The sequence below is a fragment of the Setaria viridis genome, chromosome 1, assembly GCF_005286985.2.
Source record: "Setaria viridis chromosome 1, Setaria_viridis_v4.0, whole genome shotgun sequence".
NCBI lineage: Eukaryota > Viridiplantae > Streptophyta > Magnoliopsida > Poales > Poaceae > Setaria > Setaria viridis.
Window position 1 is genome coordinate 38883108 of NC_048263.2, and position 14883 is coordinate 38897990.

Genomic DNA, 14883 nt, shown 5'->3' on the forward strand with positions numbered 1-14883 from the left:
CCCTCCGGGCTCCGTTCCGCTGCGGACCTTCTCCCGGGTCAAGGCCACGTCACCGCCGCCGGCCGCGCGCAGGAACCTTCCCAATCGAGGTAGTTGCCAACACCATGCAGTCCATTGTTCAGTCGTACCAGTATTTGCAAAGTCCATCAGCCTGGTGGTTGTGATCTTCGCCTGACAGGCTGGGCCATAAACAATGTCTAGCCGGCGCTGCTGTCATGCTGAATTTTCGTGATGTTTTAGCAATCTGAACGAGTATTTTCATGAGCTTGTTTGAGTTTGTAGATGCCGAATTTTTGTTGAATCAGGTGGTTCTGTCATTCTGAACCTCGGCGGGACTACACACACATGCAAGATTGCACTGATTAAGCCAGCTGATTGCTGAGCATTGTGCCTGCAGATTGACAAACATTGCTGAGTGTTGTCCTTTCTATGCGCATTCTTGATTTCTGATGGGTTGAGGTGAGGTTTTATATAGTGGCAGATCCCAGGCTGAGCTTGGTGTTTCTTGATTTGCTTTGCTTTTTCCATGGATTTGGAGAAACTGAGGGCGCGTTTGGATTGAGGCCGGCAGATGCCAAGCCAATATTCGGCCATTGACCGTGGGTGGAGGCAGCGTTTGGATGACTGACGCGATTTGGCAGGGCACTGTACAGGCTGCCTATGCGCAGTTCATTTTGCAGGTTGTTCAGTGCCAAATCGGGGCGGCCGATTCCTTCGCCAGATTTTGGCCGGCCGAAGTAGTTTGGCAGGGCACGCTAGGGCCAAATCCAAACACGCCCTGAATCCGAGATTACTGTGGAACATGAAACGCCCCACATTTTGGGTCCTAGTCAAGACATGAACAAACAAGGATAGCAGATAGCACAGTTTTCAACTAACGTTTTTCTGTGAATGCTTTCCAAGCAAATTACTGATACCTTGTGTCCAAGAGTCTAGAAGTTACTACTGCTTGTGATTTAGACTACGAAAATCAAAGAGAAAGCACTGCCAATAGTGATCACTCTGCCCATGGATAGTACTCTTAAGTGATTTGGTCGTGTTGAATATAGTAGTATGATACAAAGCATTGGTAATACCCTTATAAATAACAGGCAGGTAGACAGGTCTTGAATTCTTTGACACAATCTGTACCACTAATTAACACTACATCAGACTGTATGAACAGAAAGAAGGGCAAATCGTGCAGCATAACGTACAACTATCACCATAAAGCATATGGGTTTATTGTAACACGTACACACCAATGCAACAATAGCAGTGTTCACCATCAAGCCCTGACTTATGGGCTCTGCAAACCACAACACAGTATGAAACATTTGGTAGCTTCTAACACACCAGAAATTAAGCCAAGGATGAATTGCCTGAGAGACCATGACACTGGACGAGGACACCTAGAATCCTGGATCACCAACTAAGGTTCCCAAACCGTCATCTCATAACTGGAACCCTCTGCTGAGTCCCTTTATGCATGCCGGCTTGCGCACTTGCCTGCCCAAAATGGCCAGAGAAGCTGAGATGATGGCTTGGGTGCTGGAAGAAGGCGTCATCTCTGCGCAACATTGGGGTCACGGTGAAGGCAGGAGCTGAAGCAACAGCCTTCTTGCAATTGTCATGTGAAGCCATTGCTTTGGTTGTCGGCATAGCTTGATTTCCAGCTGTGCCACCACCAAGCCGTAGATGAGTTGAACCTGAGGAGCTTGTGCCATTTGCGGTGGACCTAGTGGAGGCAGTGTGAGACTGCTGCTGCTGCTGGAGCTGCTTAGTATTGAGGAATCGTCCACCGGAACCTCTTGCCCTCTTCATGGCATGAAGATGCCGAGACTCATGAAGGTAAGGCTGCCATGCAGATTATATCCGATATTAGGCCAAGCATAAGAGATTGCAGATAAGAAGTTGAAAGAAGAGCGGACGGATGAGACAACAAGATCAAAATAAAAATGGGACTAATAACACGGACCTTTCGTGCTCTGACTAGCTTGTTCTGAGCCTCTAACTTAGCACGTAGCTGTCTTCTGCGAAGTATCCCGTGATATTGTTTCGGATTCACATATATGGGCTCATTCTCTGCTAATTCCAAAGGCAACGGAATTCTTGCAGATGTCCCCCCACCAGCAATTTTGGGAGGAAACTGCTTTTTATGTACAACTGATCAGACAAACTCACAAAACTGATATTGTTTTACTAAAAAATGCAGGTGAGCTGTTTAATGGACGGATGCCTCAAAGATATGTGGATAACTCTGCACTATATGTGGTTTAACATTGGAATATAATGGAATACTAGAGAAAAGATTTGATGTCTTGATAACACAGGTCAATTTATTTTTTTTTGAAACGTAACACAGGTCAATTTATACAGGTACAAACAGCAGCAACCATCTAAACTGTGCTATATGCGTGTATGAGAGTTGCCAGAACGCTAGTACCTGTGGACACACAACGCATCGGTGGCCAGTGTTCTGAAAACGGTACTAGACCAGGGAGTTGAGCAGACATGGCACCCACTCAAGTATTGTTTTCACTTGTCAACCCGGATATCAAAATCTACTCTACCGAAAACTAGCTAGTTTAGTTTAGATTCTCACAAGGAGCTTGAGAATCAATGGAGACTGGCCATTTTCTATGTGCTAAATAGTAGAAAGATTTATGGAACAATGTATGTGCGTGAGTAGAAATGCAAAATCTGGCTAAGAGTAGCGCAAATAGACCAAAATCAAGTGGCCTCATCCTTGCCTTCAAGATACTATTCATCACTGGAGAATAGAAACAGCTGCAAGTAGCTTACATATTACTTGCCCCGTCCGCGACGGCCAAGGGGGTGCCTCTGGGGGTCCGATGCTGTTTGAATCCATCGCACCAACCAGAAAGTTGATGATGCCCTCGAGGACCCGCCCGGAGGGAGGCAGCGCCGCCCCACACCAGCTGACGCCTTCGCTAGCTATCAAGTCGTACCGGCGCAGGGTGCGCAGCGCTGCGGCCCGTGACAAGGCCGCCCTGCTGCCACCACCAACCTTGCTCAGCTTTGAGCAAGCCTGCGACCCGACGACGGAGTCAGCCGAGGATCAGGAGCTGGATCCATCAGGCGAGGCTCAGCCGCCTTGCGAGCCGACCGCTGAGCCGACAGAGCCGGGAGGATCTCTCGATTCCGAGCTGCGCGTGGTTCAGGGAAACGAAGCCCAGTCAAGCAGAGGAACCGGCCTAAAAGCTAGACGGCCCAACATCGACCCCACGCCGCGGAAGCCTGGAGGAGGCCAAGGCCGCGACAACAGCCTTCCTCGCCAGCGTCAGTCAAGCACTCCAGGTGCCCCTGGCGAGCATGCCAGCCAGGGGAGGCGCTGCCATGGCATCGTCAGTACCGGCCACACCAATTCAGTCCGGACCTCGCCGTAGCGGAAGATTGGCCAAGCAAACTCTGAACTCCACGGTTCGTGCATCCAAGAAGGGTGAGGTGCTCGTCATGCGCAAGCTTGGCCTTTGCTCCACTGATGGACCTGCGCCAGACCAGCCTCACCCTCAGTTGGCTTCGATCTTCCAAGGGCCACTGGACGCAAAGTACTTCTGCGCCATCAGGGACATCTTCCCCGCTGCCCAGGCACTTTCAGATGATGATCTGAGGGCGGTAGCCGTTCAGCTGAGCGGGGCGATCAGCGTCTGTTGATCAGCCGGGCGCTGCCACTTGGTCGCCATTCTTCATGGATCAGCAAAACTACAATATCCTCGTGCGGAATACTCGCGGATTGAATGTGCGATGTCGTCGCGACAATCTCCGCAAGGCTGATGTCGACAAGATCGAGTTCCTTGACGAGCTGCGTTTAATCCAAACCTCCATTGGTTGCACCTGGATGATCGCCGGGGACTTTAGTCTCCTTGACGCATCCAGCAGCTCTGGGCTGACCGGCGACAGCAACGGTTGGTCTAGGCTCAGGGGATCATGTACAACATTAGCTAGCTATTGTGTGCGTGTTTTTGGCTGTATAAACGCCTTATGTGTAATGTGTCCGTGTGCGTGTGCCTGGTTTGGTCTGCGTTGTAACCAATAATTTCTTCTTAATACAAAGACACGCAGCTCTCCTGCGTGTTTTCGGAAAAAAAGCTTATATATTACTAGCAGAGTAGCCATATGTTTCCCATTACAGTTATGACCTATACCTGTCAGGGAGGCTGTGCTTTTGAAATAAAAAAGGCAATGTAAATATGCTTCCGAGAAGAGCTTGTGTTGAGTTGATAGCTTATGCAAGGAACTAAGGATCTACCCAAACAGTGTCTGCTTGAAATGGAAAATCAGTAAGGCATTAGGCTACTAGTCTGCTTAAGTTTCTACATTAGATTGTAGTACAATGGACAGTTCTGATAAAATAACAGAATCGATTCAGAATGAACTGAAAACTAGGAGATTGCCCAAATTATTAAATGTTATCATGTAAAATTTGAAAATTGAAACGCTAAAATATGCCATCAGCACTTATGTTCAAAGCCCTTGAGAGAATTTAGTGCAACAATTTATTAGAGGGGCATACCACAGTGGCAGCACTGGCGCGTGACCCATAGGCTGCCCAAACACCTCCAGAGCCAGAATCATTGTATGGGTATGAAATGCAAGCCTGGGTACAGAAAACAATCAGATGTAAACAATAGGGACGAACTCTCAAAATTGTTTAGCTAGAATAGTGACTTTAACAGTGTTGAAAACAAATAAAGTTATGGATCACCATGTGAGTCTTACTATTGGCTGGATGTAGTCAATGTCTTGACTTGCAAATAGAGGTTGCTTATTATCAAAAGTTAAAGTTGATCTCATGTGATCATTAACCATTTTCCTTAAGGAGTTACCTGATAAAAGAAATGAAGGCATTATTGCACAGTGTAAGTTACTAAAAGAAATTTCAATGTAAGCCGATGCAGCAAAAGAGAAGTAATAATGTAATATTCCAAAAAATTGAAATATTGAATTGAGTGAAATTTCAAAAATTTAAAACTTTTTATTTGAATTCTGTGCTCATTTGAAATGGAAGAGAAATTCTACTCTCTTCTAGAAATTCCCTAATAAATTAAATCTCAATTTAATTTCAGAATTTATGTGCTAGTTTGATTTGGCTCTTTTTGGATTTTGTTGGATTTCAAAAATGAGTGTGTTTGAATTTTGAATCTAATTCAAAATTCAAACTAAATATAAATAAAAACAAAAACCTAACCTAACATCTAACCCACTAGGCCGGCCCGCAACCAACCGGCCTGGCCTGCCTATCCTCTCTTGCAGCAGCCCACTGGACCGGCCCAGCCAACCCCACCGGCCCGCCAGGCTGCCGCGACCCTCTCCCTCTCCTTTCCACCATTGACACGCGAGCCCCACCCGTCAACCACCGTGACCCTATTGCCCCTTCTTCCACCTCGCGTCGTACGCGTCACACGCTCAGCGCGTGCGCGCCCGATGGGACGGGCTCGCCGGCCGCGTCCGTGCTAGCGCGCACTACCTTGCCCGCGCGCGCGCCCGTGACCCTCCCCCACTCCTCCGCTTTCGCGCTGGAGGCCGTGGATGGCCACCACGCCGCCTTGTCTTGCCGTCGCATCTTAGCCGCCCGCTCACAACCGCTGCACCCCCGAAGCCCTAGCCCTAGCCGCTATATAAGGAGGCAGAGCCCTGGCCTCTCGCCATCCATATGGGGTTTTCCCCTTGCCGCCGCCACCACGCTCGCTCGAGAGGAGAGAGGGGAAGGGAAAGGAAGAGGAGGAGAAGGGAGGAGAGGAGGAGAAGAGGAAGGGAGGCCGCATCGGAAGGAAGACGAGGCCACCGTCGTGGGGAGGAGCCGGAGCCGCTGTCCGTTGGAGCAGCTGCTGCCTGAGCGAAGCCAAGGACGCGCTGCCACTGTTGCCGTACCGCGAGTCACCACCGAGCCGGCCACGCTCTACTCCTCCACCCCACCGTGAGCATCGTCGCTCCCTCTTCTCTCTGCTTTGGCACCCATGTTCGGCCTTCGAGCCGCCGCTCCCTCTTCTCTTTCCTTTGGCACCCCTGTTCGCCTTCGAGCCGCCGCTGCTTGTCGTCGCCGTTGTGCTACCGGCCTTCGTGCTACGCTTCTTGTGCAGGTGCCGCCACCGCCGTCCAAGCAGCCACGCCCTCGCCGCGGCCCTAGAACCCCGAGGCGCCATGTGCGTGGCTGGCCGTGCTGCGGGCAGGGAGCTTTTCCATGCACCGCGCGCACGCGTAGCCTCGCTGCCGCACCCTGCCTCGCCACGGCCAAAGGCAGAGCCTTGGCCGGGCCGCAGCCACGCCACGCCGTCTGTAGCCTCGCCATGCCGCGCCGTCGTGCTCCCGGCCACGAGGTTGAGGGCGCGGTCACCACGCGCCCTTAGCCGCGACACCGTGCGCCCGCCTCGCCGCCGCCCGCAGCTCCGCCAGCCAATCAGGCGAGCGCCACATGCTCGGCTACATGAGCGTGGCGCACGGGTTCGGTGTGCGGATCCCGAGCTAACCCTGTGCGGCCACGTGTGCGCCACGTGGCAGTGCCACGTAGGATAGGTTGGCCACATGGCTGCCACGTGGCGCTGACGTGGCATGGGCTAGGCCACACATGGGGCCCATTAACCGGTGGGGCCTAGTTGATCGCTGACCGGCCAACATCGTCAGCTGACACGTGGCACCCTCCCGTGCTACCACATGGCACGACCAGAAGCTGACACGTGTCACCCTCATTAATGTTTTTTCAAAATTAATTAAATAATTAAATAAATTCTTTAATCTTTAAAAATTCATAACTAATTCATTGGAACTCAAAAAAATATGAAACCTGTTGCATTAAAATCAAGCCCGTGCTGTTAATAGCTAGTTTGATGTTATTTGGATCTTCTAAATTTGGTTTTCTTGGAGTTTTTGCCTAGATGTAATGCCGATTAATTTATATTGCATCGTATGTCGTTTTGTTCAGACCCAAGCTACGACCCGGAAGACTCTCAAGACCCCGACTACACCGAGGAGGATCCTAACTACTACGGACAAGGTGTCTTGTCACTCCCAATCATATAGATCCTATGCACGCTTAGTTGTTAGTGCTTTATTTATGATGCTTGGATGATGATTGACTGCATACTCCATGATTCTAGCCATGCCTTGATAATTGTTTATCCTTTTTTCCTTGTTACCTACCTGTGGGCTAGCTACAGACCCCTAGCTAGTCCACCTTACTTATATCCATATACATGCTTTTGAGTTATAGATGGGTATATGCCATGGATTTGGGGGTGGGGTTCCTTGTGCACTCTCGCGTGTGTTTTGGGTGAGTGTGATCCCTTGACGTGTTTTGGCGGGACGGGAGCGAACCGCGGTTGGTACTAAGGAGTGCCTTGCTAGGAGAGAACATTCTAGTCTCTCTCCACCCCCCTGTGCCTGTGGCTAGTACCTTGTTTGACACTGAGGAGTAGGTGGCGTACTTGTATGTTGCAGGTGCTTCGGCACATATTTTTGTGGAGTTGAGTGCTCGCTCTCGGCCCCTAAGGACCGAGTCAGTATAACCATGTTTCTTTGGACTATATACGTACATACCGTTCACCTTGTTATGGGCGGGGTTTGGTCCGAGACTAGTGGTGAATAGTGCTCAGCCTGTAGGCGGATTGGAAGATCAGTGTAAGGAGTTCGAGGCGTTGACCTGCTCCAACTAGACTGCACCCCGCGTATGGGTAGGTTTCACAGCTTCGAGGTCTCCGACTGGTGACGGCGTGCCCTGTAGTCGAAGACACTACCAGACTCGAGGGAACAGGAGAGCGCTAGCCACCTACTAGGGCTCCGGTCGTTAGGTGGGGTCTGGACAACTAGCTACCGTTCAGGCTCCATCAGGGCGGGTACAGATGTACAACCTCTATAGAGTGTCTAACCTGTAGCTATAGTCCATGTCCACTGGTATGGACAGTCCTCTGATCTGTTACTCTGACTAGACTTTATTATACTTCTACCTTCCCTTTTTTAGATAGGCCGGCGGTTGCCGTTGAGATGTGAGGGGAGGAAGCTCTCACATCGCCTAGTGTATTTGGGTGCTGAATTCTTGGGTGAAGGATCTAGTGGTTTATGACAACTTTCTTGATATGAGGTGTTGACCTCGAGGATGGTATTGCTTGATGCATCCTTGATTGCAGCTGCAGCTGCTGCGTATACCTCTACAGCCATATATAGGTTGAACCATGCATATAGTATTATTCTTCCCCCATTTTCTTGGCTTGCTGCTTTTGGGAGTTGACATGGCCTGCCCGCTTCTCGAGTAGATAGTGGCTTTTCAGGGTCGGAGCCCGACTACGACTTCGATAACGATGAATGGGAAGACTAGGGATGGTCCCTCGCTCAAGTCGCCTCTAGAGTTGTTGTTCGCCACGCTACGTGTTACCGCTGCGTAGATATTTTACCTTTCACGATTAAGTCCTGATGGACTTGTACTGGCATGTGCCGAAGTGTTGTACTCGATATCTATGATATTGTTACTCTGTTGCTATTCTATATTTCTGTGTTGGTATGGATTTGTACTATCTGATATAGGGATTCGCACATGATAGCCTTCCTGGGACTAGCATGGAGGTGTGTAGGCTTGAATTCTCGGAAATGGGAATTCGGGTCGTTTCAAATAATATCCTCTGAAATATATAGTACTTCTTGATTATGTGTTTCTTATACTAACAGAGTAAAGATCAGAACTGATATCTTGTCAGTGTCATTTAAGTTCCATGTAGTGTGTTATATCCTGTGTAGACTAGTCATCTCTGCCTATTTTGGGGAGCTTTTCCCTAGTAAACTAGAGCAAGAAAACAGTTACTCCAGTGAAAAGAAAGTAGAGTTGTAGAGTGTGTTGCCAAACTCTTAATTTTCACTAACAATATCTTAATGGATATTAAGACTGGCCATTTCAAAATTATATGGGTACACAGTTATATTTTTGTAGTTTTTTAAATACCAAATTGACACTTGTTTGTGACATGGAGGGGAATCCCACAGAATGGTTAATTAGTTACCCAGCAAGAGCAGAAAACAGTCTGTGTTGCTTGGGAACAAGCATCTTACTACTCATGACAATTTGGAGTCATGTGCTTGTTAATGTTATGTTGCTCACACCATAAACTTATGCTCAGAAAAGAAGATGATGCATACACACATAATGCCTCCGAGGTCAATGTTCGTCATGCATTATCGTCGCTTAAGACAGACTCATACATGGCGGACTTCTCTTACAGCTATGGGGGTGAGACCCCATTTAACAAAATAACTCTTCATCTGCCATTAAAAATATTATATAGCATAGCATAATGAGAAATATAACAGTTGCCATGCTTGATCTGCATAATGCACACTAAACAAGTTGGATAAGCTGTCTAGCTTCACCTGAGAACAGGCCTGACCTCATTCGTTCTTTTAGGCAAAGATCAGCAAATCAAAGCTTCAAGAGACTACAATAGTTAATAATTTCACTACCTAGGAACATATATATGTATACACACATAACAAGGAAACCTGCTAAAAAAATGTATACATATGGAAAGACAAGAGGGAAGGGGAAAAGAACAAACGAAACCTAAATATGAATGCCGGCCGTATACGTAAGATTAGTAAATACCATCAGTATATGATCCATAAAACATGTTTCAGACCAAACAACTGCAACTAACAAGCACATCTACGAAAGGTCAATACTAGGCAATAACAGAACATCTTTAACAAAACTACAACAATTCAACAAAAGTATATACAATGATATGATCCCAAAATTCCAGTAACATGCATATAGATCGCAAGACGTAGTACAAAGACTACAACAAGTCAAGAACAACTCCTAGTTACTAGCTAGTTCATGGTAAGGAAGGCAAAGAAGCACCATGTCTACCATCGAGTTTAACTTAGAAATGCTCCATCGCAGTGACATCCAATAGCAGCGTCCCAAGTCCAGAAGACTAGTCAACCTGTGTGTCCAGAGGACATGCAAGCAACCAAATATGCTAGCACACATAATCCCATATCAAAAGAAGACGCTAGCTCCAAAGAACCCAACCAAGATCCTAAAGATTCAACAAGTTTTAATAGTAATTACGCAAACATCTAATCCGCCACCGTTTCGGGGATCAAGAACGCATGTGGGGAAGAAACACGCTCCAAGAAAGCAGGTGTAGGATTAATTACGAGCGCAATCCAAAAGGCGGATCAACGCAGCAAGAAGGATGCTCATACTAGTCTCATGGCGGAGAGAGAGATGGAAACCTTTGGAAGCGGAAGAGGAAGACGAAGAGGGGAGAAGCATGGCTCCCACGCGCCTCCCTCGGTGCGTCCGCCGAGCTAGCAAAGCTGCTCTCTGCGCCTTGCCACCTCCCGGCCGTCCCTTCCTCTGGACTGGACTCTGGACCCTGCCCCCTCGACTGCATCACTCCACTTGCGCCGTTCTTTTATCCCCTCGTCTTGTTCCAAGGAGCCCCCACAGCTCCTTATTTTATCGCGATTTTGTATGCCCACATGGCCACATCCAGCGTGCCACTTTTTGCTTTGGCGAGTGGGGGCAGCCAGAAACACTAGACAGCAATGGTTTCGCTACCCGAAGGCAAGGTTGTATTCCGGCTTTGCAGGTTTATATCAGGAACAAGAGGGTGCAACTGTTATTTTTAAGTGTGGTTGTTGGTTTTATCTCAGCGTAGGGGACCAATTTGTATCTAGATTCTAGATTCATTAAGTAGTAGCTGTCGCTGTAAGCGAGGAACGAATCATACAAGCAGGTATTATTATGACTTAGCCTGGTCTGATCAGTGGGTCGAGGTAACAGATTTTTATTCTTGAAGAGAGTAACAAATTAATAATAGCGCATCTTGTCATATATAATGTAGCGGTGGGTGTCACGACTTTTCAGACATACGGTGTACTTTTCTTCGGGAATACAATGCTCATAGTTTATTTTAAGGCCATTCAATACCAACATTGCTATGATAGCAATTGTTATGCTACCTAAAACAAACATTATCATTGATTTTCAATCATCTTTGCATATTTTTAAATAAAATATAGCATGGATTGCAGGCAAATTATGTATGTTCGGTCACGCCACGATTTGAATAATGTTGAGTTAGTCGTGGTAATGATTTGTTCTAGTAAATAAAGATAAAAGAATACACGGATCACATGGCTAGAAAAAATATATCTATTATTGCTTGTTTACATGAGCTATTTTTGTCTTTTACTAAGTGTTGTTTTATTAATAGAGGGGACCAATTTGTATTATAATAATAATGCACTATATAGTTGTTGCTATACACGACAAACAAATAGTATAATCAGATATAGTAATTGTATTGACTCGAGTATCAATTATAAAATGGTAATGGTGCAGCATGATGCGTAAAATGTAGTTTGTTGTGGCCACTTTTCAAAGTTCAGTATACATTTCTTGAAGAACACAATGCTCATGATCTAGTTTGCTATATTGGGTTTTGGCATGTGGATATTGTCATAAATCCTATAGTACTTAGAGAAACAATACTATTGGTCTCTTTTATTCTTCATATATTTTTTCGAAAAAATTATATAACAAGGATTGTAGTCAAATCAATATATCATGTGTCTAACTCTATTTGAATCATGTTGAATTAGCCACAGTAATGATCTTTCCAAATAAGAAAAAAAGAAAAGCCATCCGCCGACTACATGACTTCAAAAGGCAAAAGGAAAGAGAACCGTTCTACTATATCCCAAGTTGATGTGCCCATAGCAATAAGTATGGTTAAACATGACACCTCAATATAATTAAAAAGAGAAAAATGGCACTAAACATCATGAGCACCAAAATTTCCAATTGGCAACGTCAGGCCGTGGCCCATCCCCTGAGGTCACCGAGGTTTGTTGGGGCAAACATCAGATGGTCCAATAGAACTGGGAGTGGGCCTGGTTCGATGAATGGCTGGTAGCTAGGTCCCAGTAGTTTATTCCAGGCGTTGCTATCTATAGCAACGTTCATTAAAGATAATGTAATGGAGTACGGCTTCTGGGCACGCATAGGCTTGGCAATGACGGTGCGCGAATTTGGATTAACTGTTAACTTGCGCTGGTGTACGCTTCAAACGAACGCTCATATATATACATACACGCATGCAAATCCTGTCTTTGTGAACTCCTATGAGAAATTAGGCCGATCGACATCTTCTGGTACTAAGCAGAAAGATTGCTCCAGAAACATTAGCTCTTCAAACTGAATCTTATCTTGTTCGAAACCACAAATTTGGTGAAGCTTATATATTTATATCTAAATTCCTACATTACTGGTAAGTACCTATTATTTAGCGACTCAAGATTAGTAGTACAATACTACTAAAAAGGCAAGTGGTAATATCCAAAAACTGCCGACATTATATAGATCCCATGTATAAACTACACTAGCACTACACATAACCAAAGTTGGAACACATATTTGAAAATTAGCAGTAGGACTAGGACCACTTTTAAGGAGACCGACAGATAACTTTTGCACGCTCTGCCTGAGCAATTGGCATAAAACTGCATCTTTTGACAAGTCATACATGCCTATGTTGTCAGTTCGTTAAAATAATAAGCACCCTGCATTTCAGTCATTTTTAGATATCTTCGGTTTTTAGTGTTTTTGCCTGTCTCGACATGCTGACAAACAGTTTTTAGTGTTTTGCCTGTCTCGACAAGCAGACAAAAGATTATAGTCCTTAGTTTACCTATATCGCTCGAAATCTGCAAACTGTCAGAATTTAGTTTCTGACTCAGGCCGGCTTCACAGAAAGATGTGCCTCACCGGCAGTCATGCAAAGATACCAAGAATCTTCTTCTTCCCATTGCCGCGCAGTAGTGCAGTACTGCAGTGCCGCTGTGACTGTCTTACTGCTCAAAGCACCACCATGAGAATCTCAAGCTTACTAGTAATGGTAGCAAGCAGCAGCACGCTTACGAGGAATGGTCCCAATGAGAACTCCTACAAAGCTTCTTTCAAAAAAAAAAACAAAGAATTCCTACAAAGCAGCAACTTGTTCTGCCGTAATGGAGAACCTGTGCCGAATCGGGCATCGCCGGACCACCGAAGCACCCAGAAAAGCCCTCCTGCATCTGCATGCAGCCGATGATGCTATCCACTTTGGGGGCTCCATGCCCATTGCGTGCCTGCCAGGGCTCCCGAAGTAGCATGATTCTCCCCAGCGCTTGCTATTTCTGCGAAAGGTTGCCTGCCCCGTTAGCTTTCATGATGAACTCCAATGGCAGTGACCCGTGAGATCTGGGTAGGCTGCCTGCCTTTCTCCATGGAAGAATAGTCAGCAGTCAGTACAGTGGCCAGGGGAAGTTCCAGTTTCCAAAGGACGAGCAAGTGCAATGGCATGGGTACTAGCTGGCCTACCACTCTATCCGGAATGCTTGTACTTTGGTACCTTCTATACAAAGCTTCATTCAGCCGCCCACTGGAAGTAACAGAACTTTTTCAATATCTATTTTCTCAGGATTCGCCGGGAAAAAGAGTGGAGAACCAGAAGTTCAGCTCGTTGCCACTTCTGAATAAAGAGTGGCATGTGCATGTGCAGAACCTCAATGGGGTACTGATTTGTCCACAGATTGGTGAATATTCCAGTTTTTTTTTATAGGTGATTGGTGTCTTTTAAAGTAAGTGTGAAATATGGGATCCTTTTCAGCATACCGTGAAAGTTAGCAGCAGGGTATGTATATTCACCACTGAACAGACAGGCGGAAAGCAACCGATCAATGGGCCTAGACAAAGATTGACAGCATATGCTGCTGCCATGCTTGAAGCCGTTTCTTCGGCGTAACCAAGGCGCAGGTCTCTATTACAGAACAACGGTGGAAACACATGTACTTTTCTTAGATCAAGAAAAAAGTGCCTTCTGTTTTTTTTCTTCCCTCATGCTGACTGTTGTTCCATGCATCTTTTTATCTTAATGTTCTTTTCCTAACTTTTGAGAGGTTCTTTCCAGAATGAAGGTTGCACTGATGGTAGTGTATGTCTTTGTGCTGATTGCTTGCTGATAGTGCCAGGTAAGTCCATGTCCATGCTTGCAGCATGTAACTTCCAGCTAACCATTCTGTTGTTAGCAATATTGCTATTTGCTTTTTTCTTTTGCAAATTTAAGCTTACAAATTCAATCTGGTTCTTCGCTTGCTATATATGTAATTTATATTTTTTATTGAGTGAAATACTCCATAGAATTACTAGCACAAGTGTATGGAAAATTTCCCAGTTTCACTTCCTACTTTCCATTTTCTCTTTCAGCACCGTTGCTGGCAACCACCCTAAACAGTACAGACTACAGACATCCTCCCTAAACAATAATGTTGTGTAACCAATAATGGCTAACATTCTCAATAAATTGCAAATAAGTTTGGTAATTAGCCAGTCAAAAAAAAATTGAATGGGCAGAAGCATCTTCAATTTGTTCAAAGTGGCTTTTATTTTTTTGCTATTAGACCACAAGTGCTTTCAGTTCAGTAGTGCAACGTTTCACAGGTGAAGTTGTTTTATCATTACTTGGTACTATTTTCTAACCTCTTTCATCTCAGCCAAAACTATAATCATCCCTTACACAGCACCCGTAGCATAGCCCTTCAATGCTCACCACACAAAAGATCATTCATGCAAGAGACATATGCACAGAACTCACATACAGTCACTACTATATTTCAGTCATGAATGTTCTCTCGGTTTAGCTATTTGTACCCTTCTATTTCCAACCAAACATTGGCAAAACAACATGTCGGTACACAGCAGCATTATGGAATCATACGGCCTGCATACATTCTTTTGATTTTTCTAATTCTTTATATATTTACCTTGTTGATTCTTCTAACCCCAAGCCTTGACAATGTTTCTGACGATGGCTGCAGAAACAAAAAAGGCTGATGAAGAACTATCTA

General features: G+C 45.8%; 1 protein-coding gene across 4 annotated transcripts; it reads right to left on the reverse strand.

Annotated features, from left to right (window-relative positions):
* Positions 1-1106: 1106 nt before the first annotated feature.
* LOC117837523 (nuclear transcription factor Y subunit A-5) lies at positions 1107-10392 on the reverse strand. Of its 4 annotated transcripts, none has more exons than XM_034717297.2 (5): positions 10225-10392; positions 4723-4829; positions 4517-4600; positions 1958-2128; positions 1107-1836 (listed from the first exon to the last, which is right to left on the reverse strand). In XM_034717297.2, exons 1-5 carry the CDS (start codon positions 10262-10264, stop codon positions 1429-1431), a joined length of 810 nt encoding a protein of 269 aa, XP_034573188.1. In that variant the 5' UTR covers positions 10265-10392; the 3' UTR covers positions 1107-1428. The 4 variants fall into 4 exon arrangements, with proteins under 4 accessions (XP_034573188.1, XP_034573114.1, XP_034573266.1 ...); XM_034717223.2 differs by having other exon boundaries at positions 1958-2131; XM_034717375.2 differs by lacking the exon at positions 10225-10392 and having other exon boundaries at positions 1958-2131; positions 4709-4802.
* Positions 10393-14883: the final 4491 nt, after the last annotated feature.

Bases quoted from the DNA above. Each gene is read 5' to 3' on its own strand.
- LOC117837523 (XM_034717223.2), bottom strand. From the start codon at position 10,264: ATGCTTCTCCCCTCTTCGTCTTCCTCTTCCGCTTCCAAAG. The intron at 4,830-10,224 runs GTTTCCATCTCT...TTCTTTTATCAG, and splicing joins TTCCTCTTCCGCTTCCAAAG to GTAACTCCTTAAGGAAAATG. The intron at 1,837-1,957 runs GTCCGTGTTATT...TCTGCATGGCAG, and splicing joins AGCTAGTCAGAGCACGAAAG to CCTTACCTTCATGAGTCTCG.